The following is a 22,016-nucleotide window of genomic DNA, read 5'->3' on the forward strand; positions in this document are numbered from 1 at the left end:
TTAGGGAGTATGATTTAGATCATGACAACCTCGTTCCCAGGGCTTTTTAGGTTTTAAGGAAAACTAAAAATTTATTAAGAGTGTGTTACATTTACACTTTTATTACAAGAGCGTGAAACTTTAGATCATGTCAACCTTGCTCCCAGGGCTTGTTATTTTTTCAAATTTGGCAGATAAAAATAACCTAACAAGCCATGGGAACGAAGTTATTGCCATGAAAGTTCCTATCCTTACTGACTAACGCACAGTAAACGAATTAAAATCGTTTGTTTTTTAATGCAAAATATTTTATAATATTATTAATATTTTGGATCTAGCGTCTCTCATTTTTTCGAATTTTTCCTTTCGCTATCTGTCACACTTGATGGTTAAGCCCTGGGAACGAAGTTGGACTCCCGATATATAAACTCATTTCGAAATCTCGCTTTCTATTTTATTAAGTTTGATGTTTTATTTATCATAAGTTAACAGAAGATTACGTAGGTGATATAAATATTTGGACGGTTTAAACTATTGTCAAATAACGCATATAACCTTCTGTTTCATTAAAATTCGTTTTTTAATTAACATTAAACAAAACAGCGTATGAATCTCTTTTTTTAGTTTCAAGAATTACAGTATAGTTAAATTAACCGGTACCGAGGATATATATAAAATGTAAATTCAAAAAAAAAAATAATGCCATTCTACGTACCCACTTTTTTGGAGCCATTTTGATCAGAGCCTAGAAACTTTGAAAGAAAATGTAGTTTTGAACTCATACTGTAGATGCTTCTCTTATCTTCATCTCAACTAAATTTTTTGACATAAAGACGAGAAAATTTCTTTGTATGAGTAACCACAAACATCACTCAAACTAAAGGTATGACGTCACAAAGAAAATTTAGAGGACATGTAACCCGATGATGGAATCGTTAGAAAGCGCAAAAAGATCATACTTTGCCAACCTCGTTACCAGTTTGTTTTCTATTTATAGTAACTTAGCAAGTGGGCCCATGTAATACAAGCGAGTAAAAGATAACCCGGATAACATAACCCGGTTGTGCAGTTGGGTCATCTTAAAAAAGTTCGTAAAAGTATCACTAGTTTCACATTTCCTTCATAACAAAAACAAATTAACAAATATGTCCAAAAGGATATTTGAGCATTTGTGAAGTAACCATCTTAGTTCCTAGTAAAAACAACATGCGCGAAAAACTGTCGACCTCAGCTAAAATTTAAACGCCGTGTACACGCTTTTTCTTTTACAAGAATATGATTTATAAGAATACCAGGCTGAGATTTCAGGTTAGCAATAACAATAGTTATATTGTTTACAACAATAGAAAAATGAGAATATAACCAGCCTGGTTAGAATTTTAGCATTATTATCTTATATAAAATAAACGAATAATGCGGGTGAAGCGAAAGAAGAAGTGACGTCATGTTTTATGACGTCAGCAACAGATGAAACAGTTTCCGCTTGTTTGAAGTAACAGTTGCGTATGTAATCCCGTTCAAGAGGAGGAGATTACATAAAAATGTGTATATTTAAATATGGATATACAATTAAATGCAAGATGATACGAAGCAGAGAAAACAGACCGAAAGTTTGTCTTCCTATAACTATCCAGCTCTTCTCGTACAGCTGTTTACACAGTAATCCAAATGCGTTTCTTCTAAGTTTTTAAGGATTTATATAGTATATGTTTTTGTTTTTTTAGCAAGGAGTGTTTAAACAAGGGTGGAGAGCTTTGAGACTGTGATTATAAAAGGATTGTTCTTAATTCTTAATTAAATTGATCTGTATAAGGAGCTAATTATAATTAAAAAATTGAGAGTGACCTTATAAAATTAATTAAAAAAAAACACACAATAAACAATTGTAAGGTTTCTACTGTTAATTCGTCTGGATATATTAATGTCTAAGGGTCGTTTACATTTTGTTGCATTTTCCGCTGTAGCGTAAGGAAGCTTGCATGCAAGTTTTCTTGTTAGCGCATGTACACTTCGAAAGTGTGCGGTAATAAAAGTGCTCGTACGCTTTTTGCGCTACAGCAGAAAATGCAGACAAATAAAAAAGAGTTTTTTTAAGATACAACTCTTTTATTTTTTATACTAAATATAGTGGTGCATATTTTTACTTTTAGAATTTCGACTTTGTCATGGGAAATGATAAGAAGGCTTCCCCTCTTATGTTTATTTAAGTATATTTTTAATCAAGTTTGCGCAGTATAAAATAAAAGTCTTTATAATTTTAATTAGTAATTACAATTTTTATTAGTATTTCGTCTTATTAATTACATACTTATGAATGTTTCAAAAACGTATACCCTATTACCAACTTAAGTTGCCATTAATAAAGTGAGATGACGAATGATCTCCGCAATCCTTCCTGGTGACCATAAAGAATATGTTGAATAAAAACTTTGAAAGATAATAAATTGGGAATGTAAATGCAAGTAATTTCTCGTGCTATGGTTGCCTAGGGTCGTAATTGGTCTTGTTGCAATAAAGCTACGGAGTCGAAATATATTAAAAGTTGGTACAATTTTTATTAGCGTTTTCGATTTATGGGAAACAACAAAACACTCTTGTTTCAGCGTAAATGGTTTTTAGGAATTAAAGAACTAGTTCCTACCTTAAAGGGCATAAATCTTTGCGATCACAAAATGTTGCGGAACAAAATTTTGCGCAATTAATTTTTGCGTTTTTGGACCAAAATCACAAAATTTAATTGCGCAAAACACACTAAGACTAGCTATTCACAAAATTAAATTCCAAAATTAAAGAATTAAACTATCGAAGAAATGCTGTCAGATCCTGATGACGTCGCGTTTTTCATTACACCAAATTATAAATGTGAAGATAAAAAAGTACGAAAATTTAAAGGGGAGCCGTTAAAAAACGCTTTTGATATTTTTAATGATGGTACACCTTTTCTTAAAAAATTCGTATAAAGAAAAATTTTTTTCAAAACACTTAAATCGCAAAAATTAGTTTAGCAATTTACAATATTATTGAGGCGTCACTCGCAAAAATTTGTTCCGCAGTATTTTCTGATCGTAAAAGATTATGCCCTAGTAGGTAGTCCTATCCCTTCAACATCCGAAAAGTGTCTGATTTGCAGCGTTTTGTAAAATCCCTATAGATATTTCTATGACTAAAACAGATTGCAAGAAGGACCAGCTTACTGTTGAATCCAAAGAGATTTAATCTAAGTCTTGCTTCTTCTTCAATATAATGATTGTTGTACGGAATTTCATTGATGTTGTTGTTGTTATTGTTAATGTTGATGTTGCTGTTGCTGTTGTCTGTTGTTGTTTCATAACGAGGCTGAGCGTCAAATGGACTGAAAAAAATAATAGCCTATTATCAGATATAAAGCAAGAAAGTGGATTTAATTTCAGAGCGAGAGATGACATACACACTATGAAATATTGTTAATGAATAATTATTTTCGAGGTGTTGTAATTACAGTTGAAATCATATTTAGGTTGGTTGTCGGATTTATTTCAATATGGCGCATTTTGTGAGCACAAAATCGGTAAATTTTTTTACCATTAATATTTTAGCTGCGACTTGCATTCACAACCTCGTCTTCAGGGCTTGTTAGAGATTTTATACTCAGACAACCTTGTTCGGTTTCCGCTCAAGTATAACAAAACTAACAAGCCCTGGGGACGAGGCTGTTATTTTCAGAAATATGCAGAGTTTTGATGATAACTTTCTTGATTGTCGTAACCCCAAGAGTTCTCATCCGTTTTTGAAACAACCTATTCTCTAATCAATAAGGAAAAACAAAACAAAAGAATGCAATACAAGTTTACACATATATCTCACGTTTACAGAGATTTTTACCTTTTTGATATGAGAAAAAACGACGAAAATTGCAAAAATCCCTGGTAACGAGGGTATACAGATCCTACATCCTAAGGTTGCTTTACGGGGAGAAAGAGTCACCACCCTACCCCCTGACAGCCGAACCGTCTAGAGTTTAAAATAAACAAAGATTTACCATTTCACATCAAATGCTGCTGGAAAGAAGATCTGATCTTCCATTAGCGCTCTTGTGTTTTATGTTATATTCACAGCTGACCATACAAACCATTTTTTTTGTGTGTAAATGCCACAAAATATAATAACAACACTTTATGTGGAAATAACTTCAAATTATATTTTATTGTCTTATAGAATATTTTTTATTCTTGAAAACGTCATACGATTAAAATATAAATGGAAAGGGAACAGTTCAGACCGAACGGTGCAAAGATAATTTAAAAAAAGAAAAGAAAAAAATTCATGGAAATTAAAAATGATAATCTATTTTGTTCCAAAAAAATTGAATTTAAATGAATGGCCATTATGTTTGGTAGAAAAAAGAAAATATACACTTAGTCAAGTTCGTTTCTAGTTTTTTCTTATATATAAGGAAGGGTCTCATGAAAGCCAGCAAAAACATTGATCCCGTATGGTTTAGTTTTTTTTAGTGTGAACAGCTTATATGCAACGATGAAAACCTTCCACACAGTGAAGTGATTTAAGCTCGACTATCTGCATATGTTGATTGGTGAATGTTAGTATAGGCAAGACAAAGGACTTCAAAAAATAGCTATTAAAGATGATTATTATGACCGCCCATCGAAGATCTGTGAGAGTTGTCCCCTATTCTAAACAAAGAACGAAAAATAGCCTTTGAATGAAAGTTGATGCTTTTGTAACAAGTCGGCGGGCATCCAAATCCTGCTATCAAAACATTTCATAACATATGCTTTGATAAACCTTTCCACTGCCTATAGAGACAGTAGAATCTTTTAGTAAATGTCTCCGGGGTGGGGGTGGAGGTATAGAGAGGCGCAAGGTCAGTAAGATATCGAACTTTGAAAGGAGACATTTATGTTTAACAAATTATTCATGTTTAGCTTTTACCTTAATTTCGAAGATAGCAAGCCCATATTTATTTATTTATTCTTTCTTCTCTTTTTCGTTTTCCTGTTTTTCTTTCTCAGTAATTTAACTTGTGCTAAACCTCTTTGCTGGCGACCTTATATATACGTCGAAGAGTGGATGACTCAGTCAAAACAGAAACGTTTATCAGATGAGCGTAATGTCTATATTACTGGTGTAAAATATGTTGAATTCCTTATTAGCTGCATAAGCAGTTTTTTCTTATTAAAGGGATGATATCTTTTGAAAGACCGAAGTGATTCTAAAAAAATTAGAACTGCGATAACCTACAAAACTCTTGGTATTTTTCGCATTATAATAAAACTGCGAAAAATTTGCTTCAACCTTCTTTTGTCATATTAAAACTCGTTGTTGTGTTGTTGTGAAAACCATTCACTATCCAATAGTGGTTGAGATAACCAGGCCAATACAAAACTCAAAACGCCTCAGTAAAGTGACTGTCTGTCGTTTCACATTACTGTAGCGACCAACAAGATGTATCTGGTATATGTGACTGCAGAAGTTGTTTATTTTCTTTGATGACAATAAAAACAACTACGAAGTACTAGTCATAAGTATTAATCCAATTGGATTAAGGACAGGATCGGATGAACATAGTCATAAGAAAAAAAGATAGTCTGGAGGCAACGGCCACCGACATTGTTTACGCAATCTGTCCTTAAGTTCTGTCAAATGACCTTCTCATACTGCACGGAAGTTAATAATGGCGGCACAAATAGGAGAGGATTACTTGGCTGGAGATGATCTTGATGATTTTTTTGAGTTAATTGATGGTGGTTTTTGGGAAGATAATGTGGATTTTAATACAGAATTATGAATGTTGGTTGTTTCTTTATTTCACAAGGTTATAATATTCAACGTAATGAACGCAACATCTCCATCTCCATTTACAGCCAATCATGCCGATGAATAAGACACCCTTAAAATGTCAATATTAATTCAACCGATCGATCCACATTGTTTTAAATCGAACTGGAATTGAATCAGCGACCCTGCTTTGTAGAAATTACTTTATTGGAATACAAACATGAAGTAATTCAAAATAATAATTTTGCTGTCAAATTGATTATTGGAGCATTCTAATCTAATCTTAACAATATGTCTTTATTTATAAAGCTGAGGTTAAATGCCATGTTTTCCCGCCTTGTATATAATCCTGCGCCAAGTAAATTGGAATGAAACACTATATACAAGTAAGCACAAAGACCACGCAACTTCGTTACCACGTTTTTGGTCAAATGTAAAGACAGAATTTTTACATTAACATAAATGGCACAGACAAGCTCAGGTTTACGTATAAAACAAGTATTCGTTTGCTGCAAAAGTCATGTTTCAAATATTTTTGCAGGCTACTGTAAAACTACGTCATGAATAGAAATAGAGAAGTGTTTATTTGTAAAAGCTTTTTTTTTCCAAAGATAACAGATGAAAAACTGAAAGTAGTGTTAATTCACGTTTAGTGAACAAAAGTTTGCGAAGCTTTTTAATTGAGCTTGCAAATCTCATTGCTAAAGCTTGTACAATGTTTTTTAATGCAAAGCCCAAGGGGCCACTGCACCTTGGACATCTCTCTACGATTTAATTAACACGACCATCACAGAAATCCACGGGCCGTACTGTAACGGCAAGTCCTACAGTGGAAGGTCTATAATACAGATGTAACTTTGTATCTAAATAAAATTTTAACGAGAAACATTTTCGCAGTAAAGGAGCAAGAATTGTTACCCTTTAACAACAGTGCATAAATTATTTTTATAAATATTTCGCTTTATTCATGCAAAGATGCAGAGAGAAAGTTTCCTCTGAAACAACAGAAAAATTGAAGCTAATCCGTCGACTCCATTTGACTTGATCACTTTAGCCCAAGTGGAAATTCACTTTAAAAAACAGCTGTAATTCGCGTACCATTTAAAAAAGAGTTTTTGTTTATGTCAACTTACAAACCTTTCATTCTCATGTTCTTCCATATTTTCACATTCCTGTTTCTGCTGGAGTTTCTTAAGATTTTTTCTTACAAAATGGTACATCCTAAACTTTCTTTGTGTTCGTGTAGAGAATATGTTACAGCTTGTATCAGTTTGTTGGACTGCTCTCTTTGTTGCAAAATGACCACTTCAACATTAGAAATCAATTAACTATCCAGACATTCTCCTTCGTAGGTGCTTTAAACAACTTTGCGCCATTTTGGACATGTTGCCTATTCCCAGTCCCTTTTTCGTCTTTATGAAACAGAAAGTCATATCGCTTGCAAAAGGAAACTCCTTTAACATAATGTTATAAAATAAGGCAAGCATTAAGTTCCTCCTTGGACACAGTTACTAATACTCTGCTAACCTAATCCTCGTTCCCAGGGTCTCTTGGCTACTGAGCCGTTTATAAATTAAAAAAAGAGCAAATGCGTCGGAAATGAGGCTACTGCTATTTTTATGATAAGTTGTGGTTCTGCGGCATTGGTCCAATTAAAACAACGCAAGAATATTGATACTCAATTACACATCACGGTTAATGCCCAAGTGTCATTCTTAATTAAACATACATCAACTTCTTTTCCAGTTCCTATTGTTCGTACGCCGTCCCAATGTCAGAAAGATAATAGATGCCCTAGGGATGAGGTTGGTCATACATACAAATTTACATACCTTCGCAGAAGGGTCGATTTCATCACTGCATCTATTTAATCATCAGCTCAAGTTTAAAGGGCTAGCCCAATGATTTAAATCAAAATCTAAAATATACGTTTTAACAAATTACATCAACACTGTCAACGCCCAAAATTTTACCTTATAATTAGGCGCCCACTAAAACGATGTGTTACAGTTAAGGTTTGGTTGACATTGAAATGCATTTTGTCGTACTTATAGCTTGCCTACATAAAGAATACTACCATATACGAACAACCTAATTCCCAGGGCTCGCCTACGATATGCTGACGGGACGGCTCCGTAATAATATAACCCTTGCGGTAAGAACTGTGCTTAAAAAATGTGAAACGCTTCTTGAGTACACATATTGTATTGTATTGTATTGTATTGTATATAAAAATATTGTATTGTATATAAAAACGGAGCCTTCCCGCCGGAATATCATAGGCTCCGGGTACGAGGTTGAAAGAAGTGTCGTTTTATGACCATATCTTTATTTTGTCAATTGGATTTTTTCGTGAAAGAATTTATTTTCGATGTATATCCTCGTCTCCAGGATTTGCTGCTGATAAAATGTCAAGAAAGGTAAGAGCACCTAGGGATAAGGTTGCCTGATGCATGCATTATACTGACGCTACAAATGTTATTTATAAAGGTCATTAAAAGGGCCTCAAATATTACGGGCGCGGCGAAAGTTAAACCTCGTGAAGACCACCCAATTTATTTCCCTCGTGTACTCTTTATCAGAATTTAAGTTAAAAAAATTTGCACTTGTAGATTCAATCCAACCCTTATTTGAATGACTTTCTGTGAAAATAATAGTAAAACGAAAAAAGTAGAAATTTTAGATTTTAAACTTTTTCTTTTTTACAACTAAATAAAAAACCACACGCTTTTTTTAAACGAATACATTCTAACCAGGCTGGTCATTATTCTCATTTCTTTATTGTTTGAAACAATAAACCTATGGTTTTTTAACCTGAAATACCAGTCTAATATTCTTATAAAGCATATTTTCATAAAGCACATTCTTATAACAGAAAAGGTGTGCATGCAACTGTATCGTTATCAGCAATTCATTAATAAAATTAATCTTCTAGTTACCAAAGCTAAATTTTACAAGCTAGTCAATAGCCTGTGGAAGCATCCACGGGTTCGGCCTTCTTTTTTATACCGCATTGCGTGCGTCTCGCTACTCGCGTAACATTTTGCGTGACAGACAGACAGACGTATACTGGTATTATAATATACACTTTAGACTGGGTGTCCCTACTTTCCTGGGGAGCATTCAAAGCATCGTATGTAGAAAAAGGTTGTTGCATGGGTAAAGACGCCCAGGCTGTGTTTCTTTTGAATCATAATAAAATCAAAACTAGCCGACCTGGTTTTAGCGGTTATTATGTGTCGGATTGAGACAAATAGTCTATATTATAATGCCCGTGTACATCTGTCTGTCTGTCTGTCACGCAAAATGGTAGCTTAGCTGCGACGGGGGAGCCCGTGGATTTTCCACGGGCTAACGACTAGTATAGAATAATATAATAGATAATATATCAATAAGAATACAAAAATATAATTCGCTTCCGAGTTGTTTGTTGCCCATGTTTAACGCTTTAACATCGCGCGCGTTCTGGCAATTTCCTAGTACTTGAAACGTTAGAGATAAAAAATTTTTGTCTCAGAACTTTGTTGACACTATAAACCTAAACACATCAAGAGGAAAAGCTGCAATGACGCTAACTCACTACTGCTCGGCCATCATGAAAACACTTGATTGTGCTATTTTAGGACGATTTCTCAATTTTTCCATGAGAGGAAGGGGCAGCATTTTGCCTAATAACTTGAGTAAGAAGCAGCTATGGTAAAACAAGGCATACATTAACATGGGTTTAACGCCCCCTTCTTAAAATTGCACCTGATTTTTAGTGCCCCATTTCACTCTGAAGACTTTTTGTACTCACTAATGTTTTTTTATTCGTCATCAATGGCGTATCCAAACAATTTTTTCAAAAACCCTTTTTAATAGCGACAAGGTCATTCCAGAATTATAGGCCTCGGAAGATTTAGTATTCAAAAATGTTTTTTTCATTAAAATATACTCTCATCGAAATATAATGCACCACCTTGGATGTGAAACATTTTCTAGAGCCTTTTTTATTAGGGAACTCAATGACCATAAACATACATATTGGATCGCAATATTAAAAACTCACAGAAATATGACATTGAAGCAATCAGCCTTGGTCGTCTAAGATTGTCAGAAACAGAAAAAAAACCTAGGAACTAGGTTGAGGAGCAATTGATAAGAAAAAAAAATAGAAAAATCTGTATTCAAAAAATATTAAATAATACATTTTCCAGTATTGTACTTAGAAAAATCAGAAAAAGTAGATTTTTTAAAACGCGTTTTCAGTACAACATATAAATCTATTAGAATCAAGTATTTTCAAATTTTCCCACTTAAATGGCCACCCCGAAAAGTCCCAAGCAACTTCATTTCCAGAGCATCATCTCGACTTCCTTATATCACCGAGACAACACTACAAGCAAATCTTGTATACTCGAAGTTTGCTTTGAAAATCACAAGCATTACTACTAATCATAAAAAATACGTAAATTTATTTTAGAAAATGTCATAGGATAACTTTAAATAAAAGACATACTTCAAATTCACAATAAACCAAACTTCTCGTTCAACGCATCAACACAGGACTTCACCAAGCAGTCATTTGAATACGTTGTATATCACATGTCCACATTTAAAATAAAAGCTAAAACATTTTATCATTTAATAAAAATTTCAACAAAAACATACAAAATGACGATTTGTTGACGACACAACGAAGCTTAACAACTGAAGTAAACGTCGAAAATCCTTTTAGCAGAGACACACGAGCTGTAACGTCATCACAAAAGCTTATATTACACGTGCCAAAAATAAATAGTATAAAATTATTTGCCAACATGTCTGCCAAATACACAAATGTTTGTGTTATAAAATGAAAGATAAGACAAAAATTTAAGCAAGCGAAGAAAATTAACAGGAACACGCCCTAACAAACATTCAAATTATAGCTATTAGCCTTGAAACATTTAGATGGACGTCTGAAAAAAGTAGTTTGCGACATTCAAACTTTAGCGCTATTTTGACCAAATTACTTATATACCTGGATCAAATTATTTATTCTGCTTTATCAGACAGGCATAAGTAAGAAAAAGACTTTTTATTTAATATATATAAAAAAGTGCATAATAAAGAGAAAAGTTGAATCATTCCCAATTTCGTCCTCAGTGCTCGTTCTTACCGTCGTCCGAGATAGTCAGAAAGAGGAAAAAATCATAGAAACGAGGTTGTATATTTCCGTTGCTTCTTAGCCGTTAAACCAAAATATTATATTTTTGTGTATGGAAAAAGCAATCACGACTTAAAAGTTTCAAAGTTGAAAACTTAACAGTATCTTTTTATTTACACCAGTGGACTAAACCTCGACGCAGTTTTACTCGCTCAATATGTTAATCCTGTTGAAGACGAAGAGATAAGACTTGAAGATTATATATCTATCAGTGAAAATCTACGAGAAAATAAAAACACAACTTCGTCACTTGTTTCCCTTCCAAGTATACCATAAAAATTAAAATGTGTACACAGGCTTAACTACAAAATATGAGCTGACTTAAACTTCTTAACAAAAAATTTAACAGCCTTCTAACTATTTTGTTAACAAATTCACTATAATCTTCAGAATGCAAATTTAAATATTCCACACAACATAATAACATAGCGAAAACCACAAAGCTGATAAGGATTAGACACTCTCGTTCCCAGTCCTCAGTGCTAAACTAATAAAAAAACTGGTAAGATAAAATTTTGTTTGACGTTTTTTGTATCTGGAGAGTAAACGGTACTAGAGGTCAGTGAGGCAAAGTTCTTGGTTTCAGCATTGTGTGGAAGTAAACAGGTCAACATATTTAAAAACAACAACAACAAAAAAAATCGTCATAAAAACTGCATCACGGAAATGTTAAAAAGTCACAAAACAACCCCAACCCATTCTTTAACATACAAATACCGGGTGTGGAACACACCATTACTTTAAAGGAGACCTGGAAAACAGGTTGTAAACATCGATGAAGCTGTTATTAAAGCCTTTTTTCTTCTTTGACATTTAATATTATTTGATCTCACATTAACCAAGAATGAATCCACAAAATCCACAAAAATAATATAAATATATATGTAAAATATAAATAAAATAGTTAAAATATTCTAAAAAGCGTCTGAGTTTAAATGTATATAAACGCTATAAGGACTGAGAAAATAAGGTTATGCTAAACTATCCAATGAATTTATTTAGTTCCTACAATCCTAGACAAAATATAAATTTAATTCCACAGCATCACATGCACCAACCCAGTGCACATATAATAATCAGAATAAAGCACTTTGTTTATTCACAGTCCTATGTAAAATAAAATTGAAATATAATATTCGCATGAACATAAATGCGCATGAATATAAATGTGAGTTGTACAATCACGGATCGAATTAATGTAACGTCTACTAAATTTCATCTTTCCCTCACTTCAATGTTGTCTCAGGATGTCCGAAAGATATTGGTTTGTTTGAAATGATTTTTACGGCATGAAACCAACATAGACAAAGGAGGAAGCGGTATCCCACCGGTTCACTATTAGCTTTTTTGGCATAATTATATTTCGCATGGTGTTTCATTACATTGTGTCCACAATTGAAGTTACAAGACTTAAGTTACAAGACTTAAGTTACAAGACTTAAGTTACAAGACTTAAGTTACAAGACTTAATCTTGAATAGGATTAAGTCTTGTCCTGGGTATTTCGAACATATTATGATTCCGTCCCCAACTCCATAACATTTAACAGCCTTGTCCATCTTGAATCAAATTCGACACATAAAGTTTTGCTTATGTCAGCACTTTTTCTGTGACGTCATCGGAAACATAAAATATGGCTAAAATCTGCTTAAAATTCAATTACTTAAGTTCTAGACCGAATTTTTGCATTCTGTTAGAGGTTCTGACAGCCAATTAAAAGTTATTTAACATATTTTCTGGTTTTCACATAGTTCGTATGAATAAAGGCCAAAATTTAAAAATCCGTTTTTTTCACGATTTTCGGGTAAAATCCGAAAAAATCAGGTAATCGGATTATTCACTTAAACAGATTTCTCAGGAAGATTCCCCCCGACGAAATTAAGTTCTCTTGTAAGTTTCAAGTCCTAAGGATATTCCTAACGAAAGTTATTATATTTACCCGATTATAAGGATTTCATAGAGGTTTTTAGAGGGGTATGAGACCTAAATATTTGGCAGATAAATTTAAAAACACAGTAAGTATCGAAACCACGCGGCATAGCGAAAAAAGGGTTTTAAAAAAAACCGGCAGACCCTCCGGACAGAATAAGGTTAAGTTATATCGTTCCTTTTCATAAATGACTTAATAAGTCTAAATCTAACGAACTTAATGAAAATTCTAGTTTCTCTCCATCGTCATCAAAAACTGCTCCATCGATTTTCTTTGTTTTTTCGCGAAATATTTTTGTTAGATCAATAGAGATTGTCTGTGGTGGAGGGTCGTCTGTGTATTCTTCGAAATAGCTGACTTCACCAATATCATCGCACACTCGAAACAAACGTATACCAGTGGTTGAATTAAATGTTACAGCTGATTGTTCGACTGAACAATGCAAATCCCTAAAGTAAATGAAGATATTTTAACTAACAAATCAATCAATCAATTAATTAATCAATCAATCATTTAGTAAATTACTTAATAAATTACCTAATTAATTAATTAATCAATAAATAAATAAATTAATCAATCAATCAATTGGTAAACTAATCAATCAATTATTAAACTAATAAATAAATAAATAAATAAATAAATAAATAAATAAATAAATAAATAAATAAATAAATAAATAAATAAATAAATAAATAAATAAATAAATAAATAAATAAATAAATAAATAAATAAATAAATAAATAAATAAATAAATAAATAAATAAATAAATAAATAAATAAATAAATAAATAAATCCATCAATCAATTAGTGAATTAATTAATAAATAAACTAATCAATCAATCAATCAATCGATTACTTACTCATTTACACTAAAAGCTAGTGAACCAACAAACTCTCCGGCGGTACCACACCAAGATTCGATGTTACGATCGCACGAAAACGTAAACAAACACTGATCACCGCCTGTACCACCAAGCCATGTAGATGATTTCAAATTGGTCATAATCTGAATTCCATCTATCCAAGCACCAGAGCGGATTTTAATTGCTGTAATTTTTTCAGTTGGATGATCAAGTCGCAGAACTGTTTTCACGGCTGAAGGCGGTGCAGAGCCATGTACACCTGATGCAACCTCTGAGCCTGAATAAACAAGACAAATGCTACATGTTTTGGTCTCATATTCTTCTTTTAACATCACCGTGAGTGGCTACAAAAATTTGAAATATATTTTATGAATTTTCTATGTTAAAAACTTTTCGTGACTATTGAATGGAATAAAAATTATTTTCCAGGTTATAAATTAAAAAATAAGTAAATTAAAATAATTCTTCACTAGATGCAGAATAAAATAGAGTTCCAGTTTTTTAGGTAACTTTAGTACCTCAAGGATATTAACTTTTGCAGGGATTAATTTTTGCGAAAATCGTGAGTTTTTGGCAATTTCGCGAAACAACTTTCCGCGAAAATTATCGATAAACTCGCTATTCGCAAAGTTCGCGAAAATTTATTCTTGCGAAGTTTGGATTTTTTTCTCTCTTTTATGAAAGACAATTTACGCTAACCTCTTCTTCAAATTTTTAAGCACTTGTATTATGAATATAGTAAATTTTAATTTCAACTGTTTATATTTTGTTTCCTACAGAAAAACCCCATCGAAATGGCATAATAAGAGAAAAATATGGATTTGAATTCTCTTTTTTGCGAATCGCAAATTTTATTTACCGCAAAAAAATTTCAATTTTTCGCAAATATCCCGCAGAAATTTATTTTCGCTAAAAAATCAGTTTTTTTTGCAAAATATCTCGCAAAATTTAATTTCCCAATTATTATCATATTTGTCACTGACAATAACTAAGGTATGATTAAAACAAACAAATCAGCAAAATTGTTAAAGGATCAACACTTTTAATTACTTTTAATTTCCTTCGTGATATAGATTTATTCACCCATAGAGCGCGCAACTGTTTTTTCAAAATTGATCAATCAAACCTAAAAAGTCAATCTAGCTTTAAATGAGCTCGGACGCAGTCGGCACCAAATCTGTCAGAAGGTTAAAAATCCATTGTGGAAAAAGAGGTTTTTTTTCCAAAAAATATTTTAAGTCTACTTTTTTATCAAAATTATTGTCTTAATCTTTTAGCATTTTACAAAAACAAATAGCGAACCATTTACCTTTACAATGCCACTCTCCATTTTGCATATACTTTTTCACACCTAAAAACTGCATACCGTACAAATATTCACTATGATAAAACACAATACCACTGAGTGTTAAATCTTGACTGTCCAGCCATTTTTTTGAATTAAAGGCTTTTTGATTTGATTGACAACATGGTCCACTATTTCCAACTGGTCCCAGTAGATTGGGATGTAAACTCATGGAAGGTTTGGAGAGTTGAGTAGGAACAGAGTGTGTTGGATTTAACCACCTGCAAAAAGAAAAAAATGGCTTCAAAACAAAACAAAGAAAAAAAATCATTGATCATTTTAACAAAACAGAAGCAATAAAACTTCCAAAATTTCAGTTTATGAACATTTAAAGTAAAATTTATTGTTATATAAGGATCATGGTGATGGGTCACTCTGGACCAGCGATAAGGTATTGCAACCTAAAAAATAAATTTCACCCCAACCCGTTTCACCACGGACAAAAATTAAAGAACTGTTAAAAAAAGAAATAGCTACTTATTTAGGAACTATGAGGCTGCAGAATATTTAGGGTTTCCTGAGTTAAAAAAAAATCACGCATAATATCTTGGAATATAGAATTGCACAGTTCAGAATACTAAAATTCTAATCAGGTTGGTCATTATTCTTATTTCTGTATCGTTCTTACCAAAAGAACTATTGTTTTTAATTAGAAATTCTAGATACTTAGAATCAAAGTTACAATCCACGTTCGTAACTGTTTTTTTATAATTTTTGAAACATGATTGTCTTCTACAAAAAAAAAACGTTTGGAAGTTAAAAAAAGTTCTTACTTGTGATAGCGCAGAACAACAGCAGAAGCTCGATGCCAATGTGCTCCTTTATATTTACCAGTGTCATCCAAACTGCTATTCTGTGCAACTACTGCTCGGCAACGATCTACAAAAATGATATTTGTGTCTTATAATTACCGTAAAACAGAACGGAAACAACAACAAGCGCAGGGAGAAGAAGAGAAAAGCGCGGACAATGTGAGAATCACACAATTATACACACTGATAACGTACTGTTAAAATGAAATAGTTGTGTTGAAGTCCGCATTTTATTTTAGGGCAAAATTATGATTTTAGGCTCAAAGAGGAACAATGGATAAAGCTAAATTTACAAAGAGTGGACAACTATAGCTTTATGTCAGTGTTCTTTTTGTGCTTATGGTAAATATTTAAACTGAAGATGAGACTATAGCATGCTTAAACGTATGTCCCATAAGGATTTGTTGTATACAACTTGTGCTTTTAATTTGATTTTTCTTTCTGTATTTTTTCCCTGTTCTCTTTTGTTCCAATACAAAAAAAATCGGTTAAAAAAGGTTAACTTCAATTCAAGTTTTAAATTTCTTTCGCAGAACTATTTCTTCTTCTGAAAGTGTGAACACCCAAAAGCAAAAGCTCCTGCTCTATTTCGTCTCCAACCGTTGTTAATGATGAAATCAAACAATCAATGCTAATATACTGTGTTGTTACAATGAAAAGAAATATTTTAACCGTAATGTTTTAACTAACTAACTCATTCTTTTCTTAGAAAATGTTTAAATCTCACCTAAGAAGGGTTCGACGACAGTGTAAAAACAGTTCATATCATCATGGCCACGACACATGATTCCATGTGGTGTGTGTGGTAGATCAAAACAATGACCAAGTTCATGAATAGTTGCACCCAAAGTTGTGGAATAATTTGCCCAGAACGTTCCCCTGTAAAAACAAAGAAGGTGCCAAATAGTGTTTTTGATTAGCAACTAAATGTAGCAAAGTTGAACAATACGTGCTTTAAATAGGCTTATTCAAGTTTCATAATATTTTTATTATCTTATTTTCATCTAAATTGTAAACACTTAAAATTTATGTAATTGCAAAATAATACAGCAAGATTTTTATACCAAGTTTAGTAAATGCATATGTTGACAGCAATAAAAGGCACTTAGTTATACCTATAACACCAATAGTTTATATTTATAACAGATCTTGAGTTATAACTAGGTCATCTCTTTAATTTCTAATCTACCCTTCTTTTTTCCTTCCTTCTTCCAAAATTCCATAAAAAACTTAACAAGATTACAATAAAAAAACTTAGCGAGATTACAATATTGACTTTGCTATATTTTGGATTATGTTGTATAAGAAATTAGTGAAGTCAGTCACGAAGAAAACATATTCTTTTTCTCTTTTGTAAAGTTTACTAATAACAATTTTTTAAAATTAACATTTTTTTTCTGGTTTTACCAATTTCAAAATTTTGGCGTTGTTGATCTGATACATTATACTGCCAAGTAACAATGCCGAAACTAATAAATACAACCTTCACCTTCCACAACTGTCATCAAACTCTTTGGATCTGTCAATTAAACTAGTATCAGTAAATTTTGAATATAACTCTTCCAAATTACTAGCCCACGTGTGAAAAGAACCAGTGCCAAATAGTGCCATATTACCCCCACCCAATGCAGCATGTCCTCGAACGTATGACATAATGTATTTCTTGTCAAATGTTTCGTCGCTTGGTGGAAAGTATCGTGTACATGACATAAAACACAAATATTTACAACAGGGATCTCCTGGAAAGGATGAATTGATTTCTAAGATAAAAGTAAAATATTTGGATGGAAAACAAGAATCATAAGCAATGAGCTGTGGCTTATGCTTCACCAAAACTGAAATGGTTGAATTCCATATAATTTGACTGTTGCTTAAATTCTGAGTAAATTTTTATCTGAGAATCATATGTTACAAGAACTTCAATTTCTTCAGATTTTTTTCAAGGCCTACCTTTACAAAAGTAGCTATACAAATCACTTGGATTCATACTCTTTGTATCCTCTAACTTAAGTTTGCTGTTAAATATTTTCACAGTTGCCTGACCATCTTTGTCTTCTGGTAAATAAAAAGTGTGTCTATCGAAGCCATTCTCCCACAAGGATTCAGCTATAAAGGTTTGTATCAATCGAGTATTTAATTGAATCTTTCTCACTGCCTCCTCCACAGAGTTGTTTACATTTTTTGGAGAAAGAAATGTTCCATCCGACTCAGCACAAATGATATAGACAGGAAGTACATACCTTAAAAACAAAAAAAAAATGTAACGGTAAAGCTGCAAAGTTTTGTGTGTCTGAAAATATTTAAAAAATAGTATGTTACACAAGCTTTCTATTTTTCAGTTTCATGCTTTCCGTTTTATCACAAAGAAAAATGGTGCCGTTTTATGCCATGTGGTAATTTTTGGCAAAAAAACAAGAAATATGGAAAAGCAAGGATTTTTAGTTTGTTTTATCTTTTAAAAGCTCTAAACATGTGCAGCTAAATACTAATACTTAGAAAAATTAGACAGCTATATTGGGATACAAGTATATACCGATTTTTGCAAATTTGATGCTTTTCTAAAAATACTTGTATCGTTTGACTTATAAATCTTATATATAAGTCAAGTAATCTTAAAAAATAGTTTTGAGGTCTGGAAAAACAAATGCAAGCAAAAAGGATTGAGTTTACCAAAAAGACCTGAAAACCATAGACAACAACCATCAAGGGCAAGTATTCTCTCAAAAAAAATTTGTAATAATTTATAATTAGAGTAAAAGAAACAGGAATTGTCTCACATCCATTTTATTTTTACTTTTTTAAAAACTTTTTTAAAACTTACCTATTTAAGGTTTATACAAAAGGTAATTCATGTTGGAACTATTTTTAACAGGATTTAGGATACCATCAATCTCCAAACTCATTCCACAGTTGGTGTAAAAACATTATCTGATTAAAGTAAGGTTTATGCTACATATCTTCACAAAGTATACCAGAGAGTTGTGAAAAAGTGCACATATTTTTAGCATTTTGACCCTCCTGGTGATGATAAAGGCTACTTGGTTTTAAATTTTCATCTTGTCATTTGCAGAAAAAAATGACAATTATCCAACAATTATATAACTTTATATACAAAACCCTTAAAATAACACTTCATGTATAGGTTATATTTTATTTAGTTAACCGCTGCCATGATGCAATTTTGTTGAATAAAACAGACTGCAAAATGCATGTAACAATACTTAAAACCTATGGAAAGATAGAATATTATGTGACTTTCTCATATGCTGTCAGAAAAAGATGTGATGTATATTTTATAGAATATACTACTGTGTAATATGTTTTTGTTGGATAACAAAAGCGAACCAACAATCATATCAGACCATGAAAACAACATTTTTCTATAAGAACCAGTAAAATCTGACCTAAAGCTGACTGTTTTGCAAGCCTTTTTTAGGCTGATTTGTTTTTATTTTTTCCTTAATAGTAAGAACACAACTTATTTTGTTCTGTTTATATGAAAAACAAAAGCTTTTTAAAAAGAACAACTTGTAGTAAAAGACGTGGTACACCAGGATACCAACCTTTTATTCAATTTTATTATGATCAAGGCACAGTGTGGTAAGAATACTGGCTAGCAAGGTCCTTTTTGACATAGCTATTAATTATTTTACTTTTTGGTTTAGAGGTTTAGTAAAAACTAACTAGTTATATAGCTATGTATATGTAGAAGACAAATGAGGAATATGTTGACAAACAGACTTGTTTTCATAGGCTACAAGCATTACCAGCTACTAGCTGACACAAGTCAAGTATATAAAGCTAAAAACTTACCTTGTTTGTTCCTGTTTAATGTAAGTTGCAGTTAGTGAGAATTCTTCATCATCAGAGAATATTACGATATCATTTCTTCCATGTTTTAAAAAAGTAAACAATTTAAACTCATTTTTAACTACTGGCCACTGGATCTCTGAAGATAACGTTTTATTATGACATTCGATATATTTAGAAGAAAAGTTTTCAATATCGCCATGCAAATATAGAAGAGGGAAGTGCACCGATATGGAATTAGACGGAAAATTTCTAATGTTGACCATCTCGAAAACAATATCTGTTGGCTTTGATAAAACTAAGCTAATCATTTGCTAGCACAGGTTTTGCATTTTTCACATTTTTCTTGTTTCAATCTTTTTTAGCAATCCATCGCCTCGCAACATGGAAGACACGTGGGTACCATGTTTGTTTACACTTTTATTTTAGCATTGTGTGGTGCAAACATCGCACGGAACCCGCCGAAGCTCTCTGCCCTCCTGCCTGCGCGACGTTGCAAGGTCCGTAGTGTTTTAATCTCTGGAAGTAATCTATTTTGTTTTCACATGCTAGTTTACAAATGAGGGATCGTTACAACTCTTCAATCATGGCATTTTGTCCCTTTTTCACTCGATTCTAGAGTTGGAGCACTAGTCAACAATTGGATTATTAAGGACTTCCATGTTGTTAACATGGCAATTCTTGATCTACATCTTTAGCTTTCTTCACCACAGAGTTGATATTTTCGGAGAAAGACTCATCAGAGAAAGAAAAAGGTCCAAGGTCTTTCACATGTTTTTCTTTTGTTATAATGTTTCCAGAAGAGTCAATGTACTTTATTTCTCGTTCTTTCATACATTCATTGGTTCAAAATGAATGTATGAATAATGTTTCCAGAAGAGTCAATGTACTTTATTTCTCGTTCTTTCATACATTCATTGGTTCAAAATGTCACTATATCAAATGTGTTACTATTGAACTATATGTTGCTCATTTTTGCCCATTAAAGCGTAAATTGGTTCTCAAAAATTGAATTGTAAACCAATCCAAAAATTTCCGGCGAGACTTTTAATCTTAGGAGGCAACTCTTTACCTCCTAAGATGCTAAAGAAAGTATAACGCAAGGTATATGGCGATTCCTAACGGATCATCTGCGTTAGGAATTGCGATAATAAAGGTAATTCTCCATTAAAGGAGCCGAACTACGATTCGACCAACCAGCAATTCTTTACAGGAAGCAAGATGAGACATCGGCCCGGTTGGCTTCTCGACTCCTGGTGAAGCAGTATTTTTGATGTGCTGGTCTTCGACCTCAAAGCTCAGAGAAACAGGAGTTTTAAGCTTGACAAAAAAAGGTACGAGATAGTATTGCAAGTTGTCTACGAGAAGGGATGCCTGATAAAATTTCTGAGAAGTGGAAAATTAGAAATTCTGCGGCAACAAAATTTATTCGAACGAAAATTACTTTCAGTGTATTGCATCAACACTACTTTAATAGACATCGAGTTGGCAATGTAGTGCTGATCATTCGATCTTTTAGGCTAGGTTAAGTGAACTATTGCGATTAGGTCTAGATGATGAGTAAAATGCGAGTGAGTACCGGTCAGACTACGAGTGACTTCGAGTCATATAACAGTCTTGTTACTAAAATATTTAATATGTATTTAGAGAGTTTTTAGAGATTCGTGCTCTCAAGAAAGCAATTGCTTAAATTATTATCTGAAGGTAAAATCTTTATCAAGGAGTGTAATATTAAATAAAAAACATTGGTTTCACGTAGATGCTATTTGATAAATACAACGAGAAACTTAGCTACAATATAATAGAAATTCGACAAAAAATATGCGATTTAACAGATAAAAACACACCACAGCAGGTATTTTTTTAGGTATTTGATCTGTCTTTGAAAAAAATATAAAATTTGGGAATATCAACGGATGCAAAACGAATATAAACCAAAATGTCTTTTTCACACAAATGTACTTCAGAAAGAGAAGAAAAATTCATCAAATATAAGTGAGCCAAGTGTAAAAGTTAAACGTGGGTTAACTTATCTTTTCCAATTTTTTTACTTAAGTTAACAGAAACAGTAACTTTTCTATCAAATACACGGTTTTTTCTGGTTATGTGAGCCCAGTTCGCGTGATTTTACGTAGGGTTATAATTCAGTAGTTGACCATTGGCCCCTTTGCTTCTTTTTCTTCATTCAATATGTCGAATTAAAGTTATTTGGTGGAAAACTGTACTTTTTGAGCAAAAGCTTGTCCGTATAAATAGGGTGATATTCCAGAATGCCAGCTTTGATTAACGGAGAAGATGCCACATAATGTAGGAA

General features: G+C 32.5%; 3 protein-coding genes across 9 annotated transcripts in view; 1 reads left to right on the forward strand and 2 right to left on the reverse strand.

Annotated features, from left to right (window-relative positions):
• LOC130623522 (paramyosin-like) overlaps positions 1–10,411 on the reverse strand; it is a 30,394-nt gene extending 19,983 nt beyond the window's left edge. The window contains exons 1-3 of one of the 7 annotated variants that reach the window (XM_057439010.1): positions 10,253–10,411; positions 7,587–7,672; positions 3,174–3,331 (exon numbers count right to left, since the gene is read on the reverse strand). In XM_057439010.1, the coding sequence (XP_057294993.1) occupies positions 3,174–3,331; positions 7,587–7,609 (181 nt within the window). In that variant the 5' untranslated portion in view covers positions 7,610–7,672; positions 10,253–10,411. Of the gene's footprint in view, positions 1–694; positions 828–3,173; positions 3,332–3,997; positions 4,139–4,908; positions 5,796–6,891; positions 7,061–7,586; positions 7,673–10,252 lie in introns of those variants that run through there. The other 6 variants (XM_057439007.1, XM_057439013.1, XM_057439009.1 and 3 more) reach the window with 6 other exon arrangements.
• Positions 10,412–11,188: 777 nt separating this feature from the next.
• On the reverse strand, positions 11,189–20,299 carry LOC130623527 (uncharacterized). The gene is made up of 8 exons (XM_057439017.1): positions 19,706–20,299; positions 17,843–18,132; positions 17,382–17,652; positions 16,620–16,771; positions 15,854–15,959; positions 15,045–15,301; positions 13,733–14,012; positions 11,189–13,320 (listed from the first exon to the last, which is right to left on the reverse strand). The coding sequence occupies exons 1-8, from the start codon at positions 20,011–20,013 to the stop codon at positions 13,053–13,055; spliced, it is 1,932 nt and encodes a 643-aa protein (XP_057295000.1). The 5' UTR covers positions 20,014–20,299; the 3' UTR covers positions 11,189–13,052.
• LOC130623530 (NADH dehydrogenase [ubiquinone] 1 alpha subcomplex subunit 8-like) overlaps positions 11,873–22,016 on the forward strand; it is a 28,387-nt gene continuing 18,243 nt past the window's right edge. Inside the window, exon 1 of the mRNA XM_057439020.1 lies at positions 11,873–11,876. The gene's annotated coding sequence lies outside the window, so the exon portion shown is untranslated. The remainder of the gene's footprint in view (positions 11,877–22,016) is intronic.

Source organism: Hydractinia symbiolongicarpus, chromosome 13 (assembly GCF_029227915.1).
Source record: "Hydractinia symbiolongicarpus strain clone_291-10 chromosome 13, HSymV2.1, whole genome shotgun sequence".
Lineage (NCBI taxonomy): Eukaryota > Metazoa > Cnidaria > Hydrozoa > Anthoathecata > Hydractiniidae > Hydractinia > Hydractinia symbiolongicarpus.